This window comes from Phyllopteryx taeniolatus, chromosome 6, assembly GCF_024500385.1.
Source record: "Phyllopteryx taeniolatus isolate TA_2022b chromosome 6, UOR_Ptae_1.2, whole genome shotgun sequence".
Lineage (NCBI taxonomy): Eukaryota > Metazoa > Chordata > Actinopteri > Syngnathiformes > Syngnathidae > Phyllopteryx > Phyllopteryx taeniolatus.
The window spans coordinates 28605024-28617589 of record NC_084507.1 but is presented as its reverse complement, the minus strand read 5'-3'; the positions used below and the strand labels follow the sequence as shown (position 1 = coordinate 28617589).

The 12566-nt window shown below is 40.0% G+C and overlaps 1 protein-coding gene and 1 long non-coding RNA gene across 6 annotated transcripts in view; both read left to right on the top strand.

The window, feature by feature from the left end:
• si:dkey-262k9.2 (uncharacterized) overlaps positions 1-12566 on the top strand; it is a 15145-nt gene extending 2579 nt beyond the window's left edge. For 2 of the 5 annotated variants that reach the window (XM_061776217.1, XM_061776216.1), the window contains exons 2-8: positions 4985-5039; positions 5544-5579; positions 6848-6880; positions 7993-8067; positions 8194-8262; positions 8456-8498; positions 10900-12566. In XM_061776217.1, the coding sequence (XP_061632201.1) occupies positions 4994-5039; positions 5544-5579; positions 6848-6880; positions 7993-8067; positions 8194-8262; positions 8456-8498; positions 10900-10945 (348 nt within the window). In that variant the 5' untranslated portion in view covers positions 4985-4993 and the 3' untranslated portion in view covers positions 10946-12566. Of the gene's footprint in view, positions 1-1693; positions 1764-4981; positions 5040-5543; positions 5580-6847; positions 6881-7992; positions 8068-8193; positions 8263-8455; positions 8499-10899 lie in introns of those variants that run through there. The other 3 variants (XM_061776219.1, XM_061776215.1, XM_061776218.1) reach the window with 2 other exon arrangements.
• On the top strand, positions 5619-6841 carry LOC133479351 (uncharacterized). Its single transcript, XR_009788925.1, has 3 exons — positions 5619-6375; positions 6452-6550; positions 6614-6841. It is a non-coding gene; the product is annotated as an uncharacterized LOC133479351 (long non-coding RNA).

Below are 12566 nucleotides of genomic sequence, written 5' to 3'. Positions count from 1 at the left end.
TATATATATATATATATATATTCCTTTATAACTGTGCTATCTTCAGGATAAAATGACAAGTTTTAAAATGCAGCACACTTCCTGTGTGCATGTTACTTTGGGTTATAAAATATGTGAACTATTATCAGAAGCTTCACTGTTAGTGTCAGAGGTCAAACAGGACCGCTTAATCTCTGTAAAACATTTTTTTTTGTTATCTATATATCAGCCATGGAGGTTATCTTTTGCTGCTGTTTCGTTTGACCGTCTGCAAGCAGGATTACAGGGTGCATTATTGGGAGTTGATTTTTATGGAATCTAAAGCAGTTGGATATGGCCCAAGAACCATTCCGTGTCTATCTTTTATAATCCCGGTTGAGAGATTTTAAAAACATTGTATTCTGTTATCTTCCAGCCTTATTTTCCCCTTTGAGATTAAAAAGGATTGTTTTATTATTGTCTATTAAACCTAGGTTGCACAAAGTGTTCACGAAAAGTCCGCCTTAACTTCCAGTTTGTTCAGATTTCCATATTTTTGTTTGAGGAAATAATAAATTTGAGCGTCAAACTGTTGCCATCATAAAACATTTATTAGTGAAAGCAATGTTTTAAGTAATATTTTAACATAGTTAACGACCCTAAAAATGTAAAAAAAAAAAAAAAGTATTTATTATTAATACTTTAAACAACACTTTAAAAACTTTAAATGATGAACAATGACGGCATTATACGTCACAGATGCCTTTCACATCTCTTTCTTCATAGACTAACTGGCATGTAAGTGCAAAAGTTTAACTCAAAATGAACCACAAACTAAAATCAATCAGTCAAACACTTCTACCTTAGAAAACATGTAACAATTGCAATAGGAAAGTTGGTGGCCAGCGAGTTAGCGCAGTGCTAGCAGCTGGCATCGATGTCACTGCCTGGACTTCATGCTTCACAATTGTCACTATACAGTATGCACAGCCTAACATTGCTTTGGGACAGGCGGGGGGTCTTATTGTGTTTTTTATTAACTTTTGGTGTGTATTATTTCCACCACCCATGTTGGAGTCTGGTGTCCGCTCCATGTGCGTTAATGCTTTTTGATTCTGATACGAATTCCAGTGAGGTACACTGATATTTCGTGCTGTAGGCTGATGTTTGGCGTGACGCCGTGAAGAATGGTTGTTCGATATCCAGGATTTCATAGGCTTTGGGACGTATTCCAAACTGTAAAACAGCTGGCTTATTCAAATTTTGGAGTAGTACCTCTGTTTTCTGAAAATTGGCTCCTGTCAGATAAACAGATAAACCTTGTTTGACGGCGCTGTTTCTGACATTACCCGGTATAATTCTACATACTGAAGATCTACAATAAGTGCAGCATAGAAGTTTGAGTGCTTTAACTTAACATTTTCCCAGGTGAATAATGAAAACTTGAATTCTTGTGATAGTGTTGCTATGAAAATAGTGCATTGGAGATTTGTCTCCATCTGATAGAAGAGTCAATCTAAGGTGTGTATGTATGAGTTGCTGCTATTTTGGGCAGTAAGTTAAAAAGAAAAAAAAGAACAATTGCTCGGATTCATGTACACCTATTGTGTGCCGTGTTTTCATGCATCCTGACGTGCGTTCAAATGTCGTACATCTGCACACACATGCAGGGAGTGTGGGATGGGGCTAATACAGGATGTACGTGTATCCTCATAGTGGCTCAACAAACTACATGAGCAGTGTTTAGTGACCAGGCTCCTTTCTGAAGAACGGTTCACTTGCGAGTGGCATCAACTGACAAAAGTGTGAGTTTGCCTTTTTTTCCCCCCCTCTTTGAAGTTATTATATTCTCTCACCTAAAAGCCATTTGCTAGGCTACAGCTCATACACGACCCAAAGGAGGACAAGCAGTATCGAAAATGGATGGATGACAGTTATTATATTCTGTGATTTTGCAACTAGGCACTCACAATATACACTTTATTAGGTACACTCTAATAGGACCTGATTGGATAGTGAATGGGTACCTGACTGTGGAGTGTATGTTAGTGAACACACCCAGATGGCAGAGTTGAATAAATGATATGATATACTAATTATCTGAATTATTATATGAATTATCTATTCACGTTGATCTTCTCTATCGCTCTAGTTGCTTTCTGAAATCGGATTGTTGATTGATTGATTGTAATTGTGATATGAACGTTCTTCCTAACCCTATTGCAGAAGTTCCCATAAATGTGCGGCACTTGTAGGTTGCTTTGCTTTGTTCTGTCCAGTTCGTCCCAAAACAGCTCGAACGGGTTTAAATCTGGAGACTGTCTTTTTTTGTATCATTCTTAAATGTACATTATTTTTCAGTTTTTGGTGACCTTACATTTTTTTTTAATCACTTACCTTTTACTGTACCATTTCAAGCCATTCGTTGGACTTGAACTGCTTGCCTTTTAATGCAAAAATCTGAAAGGTGTGGGATGTTCTAAACCTTTTGACCAGTCGTGTACAGATATACAATCATAAATAACATAACATACTGTATTTCATTACTAAATATGAACGTGTATCTGCTTTAAAAGGAATAACATGGATGTTTTACCCCGACAATCATCCGCCTTTTGAAAACCAACTGAGGTCCTGACCCCTATTTTGGGAAATCAAAAAGAATCAAAAGCACTGGTGCAATTTACATTTTTCAGCACTGCTCCATAGTTAAATATCTTGTAGATTTAGCTTCTATGATCTTTGAATCTATGTCCCTAAGGCAGTTGGTATTCTTCTTCATAAGCAAGAAATTGGGTCTTGTGTGTTGTAAATTTGCTCTCTCGTAAAAAGTAAATTCATTTGCCGTTCAATTGTACAAGAATATATTTCCCAATTTGAAAATGCAGCAGGTGTAAGGAGCCATTTTGATACAAAGGCAGTGGACTGGTTTGATAAATACGTCTTAAATTTAATCTGCTTATTATTTCAGGCTAAGCAACTCAGAAAAGCAATTTGGAGGCAGTTTTTATTTGTTTCTGTTTGGAGAGCTCCTGCAGCTATTCCAGAGGCTGCACCCACTACACACCCTGCCCAATCAACATCTATTGTATGAGTAACGTCTTTATTTTCCAGTACAGCCAACCTAAGAGTTTGTGATAGTTATAATTTAGCCCATACTCTCGATGTGGATTGCTCTGCGCTCATTACAGTGCAGCTCCACAGAGGAGACAAATGGAATTCTGCAGACGACAGCAGCCATGGTAGACCCAAAGTAAAGGAATTTTTCAAAAACAATATTACTAATTGTCTATCGTTCATTTTCACTTCAGTTCACGAAGTAATCAGTAAAAAGTAATTAGAATTAGAGCCCTGCAAAGGGAGTATTATCCACGAGTGCTCATGAGCAAAGACCTTTAGCTGCTAGCTGTATGATGGATGTAATGTGTATTACTTGGGTTCTTTCCACATAGTCATTAACAGCGGCGGAAACCAAACACAATGGCTATAGCTAACAATGACCAGTGGGCACAAAGGTCAGTGGAGAGCTCCTTCTGTATTACTTGCATGAGTGAGGATTGGTTCCTGATCCCATGCAAATCTCAATGACTTGGTCTCACCACAGAGGCTTCATCTGGGACTTCCACTGGAAGAGAGGTCGTTCCCATGTTTTCCTATTTTAAAAATATCAGCCGGTGTATTGTGTTGAATACAGCTGGGGCTTTGTTTGGAAGCATGCGGAACAGCTGTTTTTTACATCTTTGTGGTGCAGAGTTAGTTACTTTTTGGCCTTTTGACATTAGGAATTGGCTTCCAATGCTGGTGTATCAGTTGAAGTGTGTCAGTTGACTGGTAAACATTTGCTCTTCTGAAGGGTACTTTATCTCCAAATTACAACCCCAGTTCCAATGATGTTGAGACGCTGTGTTAATATATACAGAATACAATCATTTGCAAATCATGTTCAGCCTATATTTAATTGAATACAACACAAAGACAAGATATTTAACGTTCAAACTGATAAACTTGATTGTTTTTAGCAAATAATCATTAACTTGGAATTTTATGGCTGCAACACATTTAAAATAAGCTGGGACAGGGTCATGTTTCCACTGTGTTACGTCACCTTTTCTTTTAACAACATTCAATAAACGTTTGCGAACTGAGGACACTAATTGTTGAAGCTATGTAGGTGGAATTCTTTCCCATTCTTGCTTGATTTACAGCTTCCGCTGTTCAACAGTGCGGGCTCTCCGTTGTCATATTGTACGCTTCATAATGGCATCCACCTGTTCACCTGTGGGATGTTCCAAACAGGTGTTTGATGAGCATTCCTCAACTTTCTCAGTCTTTTTTGTCACCTGTCCCAGCTTTTTTGGAACGTGTTGCAGCCATAAAATTCTAAGTTAATGATTATTTGCTAAAAACAATCAAGTTGATCAGTTTGAACATTAAATATATTGTCTGTGTCGTGTATTCAATTAAATACAGGTTGAACATGATTTGCAAATCATTGTATTCTGTTTTTATTTATGTTTAAAACAATGTCCCAACTTCATTGGAATTGGGGTTGTACATAAAAAAACAATACACTCTCTCATCCCTTTTTGTTAGGAAATCATTTAAATGTTGCCTATCAGACACGAAGGAAAGGACAATGTCAAATAGCCTCTTGTTGGCAAGCTGACTGTGACGGAATTCTTTCGTTTTTGCTGAGCTGTGTGGGAAATAAGGCTCTCCTTCTCTGTCCCTCGCACGCACCTCAAGTTGCAATGTAGCCTTGCGTGCCTACCCTTAGACCAGTATAAACAGCACAAGTAGGACTTTTTAATTTTCCACTGACTGCTTACGGTATACATACTCTCAGGGTGCCAAACAAGACCAATAATAGGCATCGTTGAGTCTTTCCATCACACTCTATGTCTGAACCAAAAACAAGTTATTTTATTTATTCTTTTTATTTATTTATGTATTTATTTTTTACACGTCTATAACTGAATATGATAGCGGGTATTTTTAACTTAGTTTCTCTCGCTCTCCCCAGCAGCATTTGAAGATGATGCGATTTTTGCTCCTGTGTCTGCTGCTGCCAACCCCTACTGGTGAGTTCTCATCTCTCTGCGGCTTGCAACTGATAAACATCCAATCAGCCTCCGTGTGCCGGCATGTTTTCCTCATCTACCTACAGTACATACAGTGCTGCATGTGTTGTTTGCAGCATGATGAGACAACGCAAGAATAACATTAAAGGCTATTATGCACAAATGAATTAGTCTCAAGGAAGTCACACTTAACGCATGCAAACAGAAGTACATATAGAGTGAAAATAAAAAGTCTACACGCTGCTGCTCAAATTCTGGGTTTTTTGTTATATAAAATGTGCTCAAAAAAATATTTTGAGCAGCTTATACTAAAGGTCACAATATTTAATATAATTAAACTGTCTCATTTTTTAAAAATCACAAATACCTGGCATTTGAACAGGGGTGTGTAGACTTTATGTCTACCTTAGATCTGTATGCGTGTCATGTCAATGATTTATTATTCATAAGCCAAACCGTGATTTAAAAAAGTTGTGTGGTGAATTAATGCTTTCTGCTCCACAGTATTTTCTGATGAGATTGAAGGATCAGCTGTTGATGGTATGTAGGACATTAAATTACACAATATATTTACTGGGGGAAAAAGGGGGCGGGGGGGGGGGGGGGCACATGACATTTTTCAGCTGCCATCATGCTAATATGTGAAGGTAAAATGAAGGCTATAAAATGATAGATACAATAACCTTTATTAGTCCCACAATGGGGAAATTTGCAAGTAAGAATCATGTACTGTATTTACCGAGTTTAGTTTTTCCATCCATCCATCCACTTTCTGAGCCGCTTCTCCTCACTAGGGTCGCGGGCGTGCTGGAGCCTATCCCAGCTGTCATCGGGCAGGAGCCAGGGTACATCCTGAACTGGTTGCCAGCCAATAGCAGGGCACATAGGAACAAACAACCATTCGCACTCACAGTCATGCCTACGGGCAATTTAGAGTCTCCAATTCATGCATGTTTTTGGGATGTGGGAGGAAACCGGAGTACCCGGAGAAAACCCACGCAGGCACGGGGAGAACATGCAAACTCCACACAGGTGGGGCCGGGGATTGAACCCGGGTCCTCAGAACTGTGAGGCTGACGCTCTAACCAGTCGGCCGCCGAGTTTAGTTTTTAAAAATAATAATTTTTATTACAACCTTTCTAAAAATATCAATTTGAAGCTATAGCTATATATTTTTATTATGACACTGTAAGGTGTCCCTCAAGGGGAAATGCAGCTGTCACTCCGAAGTATACAGTACTTTGAACCAGATCACACACATGCAGATCTGCAAGGAGAGATTCAGAGTGAAAGAGGTGCACAAAGAGGGCTGCACCACTTGATGCCTTGCTTAAAGGTACCTCAACAGTAGCCAACAAGCAGACTAGCATCTCTCCCACAACTAATTGTCATTTTTACCTTTTTGACTGTAGTGGGACTCGAACCTGTGTCCTCTGACTCCAAAGCCTAAGTCCTTACATCGGAGCATGTAGAGGCAGCATTTTCATTCCTGTATTTATCAGGTTTTGCAGGTATACCTAATATTACGCTCTATGACTTTCTAAATTGTAAACATTTTGATGAATGGCATTCAGGATCAGCAGTCTATCCCAGTTTACTGGGCGGAAAGGCAGACTGCACCTTGGATCTGTAGCCAGCTAATCACAGGGCACATATAAACAGTCACACGCACGCCGACTATCAATGAACAGGAATCGATCCCACGCTGGCTACATGAAAGTCAGTTGTCAGCTTTACCACTATACTGTGACCTGCTATTGTGATACCCATTGTGATATATTTGTATTTGTTTTCTCCTCCATCCACAGGGCAGGATGATGAGGATTTGTTTGAGGAATATGGTGAGTTAATTTTCAGTTTCCAAGAGTAAATACCGGAACTAGGACTTTGCGTGGTTTGCGTCACTAATGCAAACAGTGTAATGGCAGACATCCAAGGGAGAGTACAGCAAGGTTATGGCCTCGGCAGTCATCAAGCTTTGTGTACAGGTCGTTGTAGACCAATGGGACGTGTGAACAGCTTCGGCCCACCACCCCCCCGCGCCTCCATTCCATCATCCATTAAGTCCTGAATAGAATCAATTAGCTTCGTATATGGGCCCTGAGGATTGTGCCAAAAGGCCAATGAAGATTTCGACATTCCAGCCATGCTGCCCGCGGGTCAGCTAATCAACATTGGCATTCTCATTCCCTCAGCGTGCCTCTCTGTGTCACTCCTCGTTTTGGTTGTGATAGACATATGATGGAATTACAGATCTGTTCACTCAAAGAAGATTTGTTGGAAATCGACACTATTTCCATAATGTCGACATGCCTCCGTCTTGTTGACATCTACTTTGTAGCAAATGCAATAACACCATTCTGCTTATTTGGTGAATATGATAAGATGGACATGAGTGGTGCTGGTAGTGGAGCTAACGTAAGTTTGGCAGACCCTAAATAATACCCTGCTTTACCTCCATTGGCTACTCAAAATCAGAACACAAATAACCAAATAACTTTACCGTCTAAAATAAAACCTGTAGTTGAGACCATTATTTGGTAAATGTCGAGTGATGCAAATATTTTCTGCTGATTATACTTTGTTTTTGCAAAGACAATTTTCTAGCCACTGTAAAGCCGCCCTGAAGGTCATTAGAAAATAAACGTATTTCAGCATTCGCTTCTCAGACTTGAAAGCCTTATTCATTCTTTCATTCTGTCTGCAAAAAAAATGGAGATAGATCGATGGTTTAGTCTGGGTTTATGTATTTCTTCAACAACTGTAAAGACATACTGCGTATGTTCAATTAGTGTGTTTGTTAAAACCTTATGTATCAAGGTCCTTGTTGTAGCCTATCGAGACATAAGCAATATGTTGATACACTTTTTTTTTTTTTTTATCACCAATTAAGTGTGATTAATTGCTGTGCTCAGTGCTGCTGAGGTGACTTGAGTCAAATATTCTCTTTCAGAGATTACAGAGGTCCACGACAGAAATGATTCAGACACATTTGTTGATAAAACCAAAGGTGCAGAGGACAAAACAGGTGAGTAAACAAACAGCAGAGAAATAGCTTATAATTGTCAATATACAGTATGTGTAAGCATTGGTTAGCATCTTAGCTGTCACTACTTGCTAATAGTCAAACATGAATTTATATTTCTTCTTTTAGATCACTCCACTCTGATTGTCATCATTGTAGCAGTGAGCGTGTTGACTCTCTCAGTTGCAGGCATAGTTGGTAAGTTTGTGTTGTGTTGGAACCTCACTGAGTGAAATAAGAAGTAGTGGGTGTTTCAAGGCCACTGATGACAAATGCACGGCTAGGAAGCCCTCACAAAGCTTGGCTGCAATCTTGTGTGTCATGAAAAAACTGTGAACACCGAAACAAACAAGCTTCTGCAGCACTGACATTTTCTATTTCTCTCTTACAGCTGTAATGTTAGTAAGACGCCGCATGCACAAACAACAGCAAGGGTAAGGTCATAAGTTTTGTTTTATTTCTCTATTTGCAGTATTCTTTCCTTTTTCAGCTGTTAAAGGGTTCCGTTATGGAGAGGAGGTGCAGATTATATTTGTGTTGGATGGAGAGCTGCATGCCCCACTTTTACTCTAAATCAAACTGTCGGTGACAGAGTCTGGTGGCTAACAGTCTCCCTGCTGCCTTTGCCAAATTGCCCCACGTAATCCGACCTGGCAGAATCAAAAGCAAAGAAAAACACTTTGGTGCCAAAATGGAACCAGCTTCCACCCATCCGAGCCTGCTTGGACTTGCTATGCAATTACCATCGCAGCCTGAGGTTGTCATGCGTCACCATTTGAACACTCGCTAACGCTTAGCTTCTCCATCTTACCCATCAAACAATAGCCTCAAGACGGTGAGCAACAGTAGGCTGCTGTGGCCTAATCAAACAAGACCTAACCTGTTCTACAGCAAACCTGTTAATAGATGACCATCAAAAACAGAGTGCTTGGGTGCAGCATCCATTGTCTCATGACAAAAGTGTGACTGTAGAATTCAAGCAGCACAACAACCTAAAGCAGTACAGTGAACAGCAAATAGTGAAAATCTGTGGATAATTGACTCTCTATATAATTTGTTTTAGTTTTTTTTGTTTGTTTGTTTTTTTGCAAGAAGCATGCCTATGATACTCTGTCGTTTCCCATATCCCTGGATTCTTTTGCACACCCAAGTTCAGTTCTGAAAATAAAATGTCAATGCGTCGACACTTAATGTTTTACTCATTTAATCATCTAACACCATTGTCCGTCCAAGGTCCTTCAAAATGTTGGTAAACACATATGACATTAGTAATGCCAACATGTCGCCGGTTAGTAGAGTGATGTAAAGGCACTGACAGACTGCAGTTGGTTTTCACAGCACCCACTGCAGGGTAGGAGGCAGGATGGCGCAGGGGCTACCCAAGAGTGTACACGTATCTCTCTGCCCATGCACATAAAAGCACTTACCCGTTACTCCACAGTCTTATTTATTCAGCTAACGTTTCTGGCTAACATTAGCTAAAACACTTTCCTGTGATTTGACATTGTTACTTATTCAGCTAACGTTTCTGGCTAACATTAGCTAAAACACTTACCTGTGATTTGACATTATTTATTCAGCTAACGTGGCTAGCTAACATTAGCTAAAACACTTACCTGTGATTTGACATTGTTACTTATTCAGCTAACGTTTCTGGCTAACATTAGCTAAAACACTTACCTGTGATTTGACATTATTTATTCAGCTAACGTGGCTAGCTAACATTAGCTAAAACACTTACCTGTGACTTGATATTATTTGTTCAGCTAATACAGTTAGCTAACACTAGCTAATGTCTACATTTCCAGATACACTTGCATAATAATGTGACGTTCCCGTGACTAGTCCATATTATTTGAAAACTACAATTTCACCGGGTGAGCAGAGAGGTATTGAGGTGACTCCACATTGCACGCGCACCCACCTCGGGATTACAGCGGCCCAGCACAAGCGTGCCCATATTTGGTACTGGTTGCTAAGATACCAAATGGAAAATAGCCTGCTGCCTTTTGTACGCCAGTTTGTATGTAAAGTTGTTAGAATGGAAAGCGGGCGCGATACAAGTGAGGTATGCTATTTTTCATTTTAAGATCAAATGTTTACTGTTAAACTTGCTGAAATCACACGTTTCTACCACTTTCAACCAACCTGGTATAGTCAATGTAGTGGATATCGCCATATATCGCTGCGTTTTCCTTACCACGTCACGTCATGCCAATAGCTATACTGTGCCTGCATCCTTACTTTCTTAATTGAATGTGGTGCTGTGGCGGCACTGTGCAGAGCAATGGCTTTCTTTTGTGTTGGAGCGGTGTCATACTTGATCTGCAGTTTGGGTCATTGTTACAAAGTTCAAAGTCGATGCCAGCGATCTTGGAGCATTTGTTGAGCCGACATTCTTGAAGGGTTAAATTCCTCTGCAGGATTACTGGCTGCCTCCTGGGGCTGCAACGTGTGTACGTGTGTGTGTGCGCGCGTGTTAGCCGTGTTTGCTGCTGACTGATCGCACGGCTGAAAAGACGCTTAATCACACAGCAACCTCTGGCTTGTTGGATCAACAGTCCCACCCGGGGTGATCCGAGTTTCGAGGCGACGCAGCCTCTGTGCACCTGTCAGAAGTGTGCTGTTTGAGACAGACACGTTTCCTGAGTTCCGACACTCTGAAGTTCCTCCTGCTGCTAAACGAAGAAGTAGCCTAAAAATATCGAGAAGATGACATGTTTGCTTTTGCTCCGTCTCACCTCATCTGTCTCATTGTTAACCCCCCCCCCCCTCTCATTGTTATTCCCCCCCCCCCCCCCCCCCCCACTCTATTCCCTTTCTGTGCATCACTAGGATTTACTCTGTACCTACAGAGCAGGACCAGAAAGGGGCAGTCTAGTTCCTGGAAAAGAAGCTAATATGGAACACACACGCATGCAAGAGCGGCTCACAAGGCAATCTCATCTCACCGCGAGGATTATGCTTCTTTAATAGCTCCGTGTATTGCTCGTCCAAAACCTATCAATCCATAAATAATGCTCTTATATACTTTTTTCTTTGTCCCTGCTGTTTGCCCCCAACAAAGACCCAATTTGGGGATATTTTGAACATGTTCAAACCTTCTAATTGGATCCTATTTTAGGAATCTAAATCAAAAGGCAATAAATATGGCTTAATGCTTTTTTAAAAGGATTTTTTTTTTTTTTTTTGCACTGCCAGAACTCCCCTGGTGTTTTATTAGCAGAAATAAGCTGCACAGTGAAAGAATGTTTAATTTGGTACACGTGGAGTAGACCTATCCATGTGAAATGGTCGTTGACTGAGACTAAACATGCTAATCCAAACTAAGACAGCCAAGAGGGCCACACTTGCGTCTCTGGGTTGCTTGACTGACATTTTATGTTCCTGGCCCATTAAGACTGACAGCAGGCTGTGGAATAGAAGATAAAACATACCCATCCATCCCTTTATTCTCATCAGCCACTCCCAAAAAAATGGAAACTTCAGAGTAAACAGTTGCTTTCAAGGCAGCAAATTAATCGAAGGTCATGAATGGGGATGTTTCCTTTCCTCTTTTTGTTTTGGAAACTTCTCTTCGAAATCCACCGTTGTGGAGCTTGTAAATAGCCATGTGACTGCCGAGGAGGCAGGTTAATGGTTCACATTCGTCGGAGGAGAGGCCGGGTGTGAAAATCTCATGAATCAAATAAAGCCTAATGGACGATTGGGGAGCATAGCAACAATACCTCAATTCCATCCACACAGAGCGAGATGTTTCCCTGCTGTCGTTTTAGCAGAAATCAATCATTCCCTGTGAAGCAAAGATTTCATTTCAGCAACGCAAGCCGTTGGTTATTTGGGGGAGGGAGACTCTTTGTAGCAAAGATTGAATTGGAAGGGGTGCTCCTTTTCAGTTTCTACTTGTCGTCTAATGAGAGGCTCTCTGAGAAAGGTAACACAGAATTAAACCGTCCATTTGGAAACAAATAAGATGTCACCTTACATTCTCATTACACATTGCAACACTTCCTAGCAGTGTCAACATTTCAAAGGGACAATAGAATTAAAAACTATACAAAATATTTCAGTTTATTTAGCATATAAATACTTATATTATCTTTGTAAGTTTTTCTAAACGCTTGTACAGAAATCTAAAAAGCAACACATCATTTGGCCAAACTTTATTTTTAACTGGCAGTACCTGAGCTTTGTCAAATATTGTAGCTTTAAATCTCCAAAGCATCTGTTTGGTGGGAGTCATTTACCGATATGTTTGTAAAATGTTTGTTTTTGTATGTTGAAATTGGGACGTAAGGGTAAATGTTTATACGTACTTTTGTATGAGTCAATTCCTGTCAACATTTCCATGTTTTTTCCCCCCAACAAGTAATTTAAGCATGCAATCTTATAAACAACAAGATTTAATAAAGGATTTGTCAACGTTATATCATTTGCACATCTGGTATGTGTTTTGATCCGATGTCGGTAAGAATATGTCATTAAATCGGTTTTAAAATGTA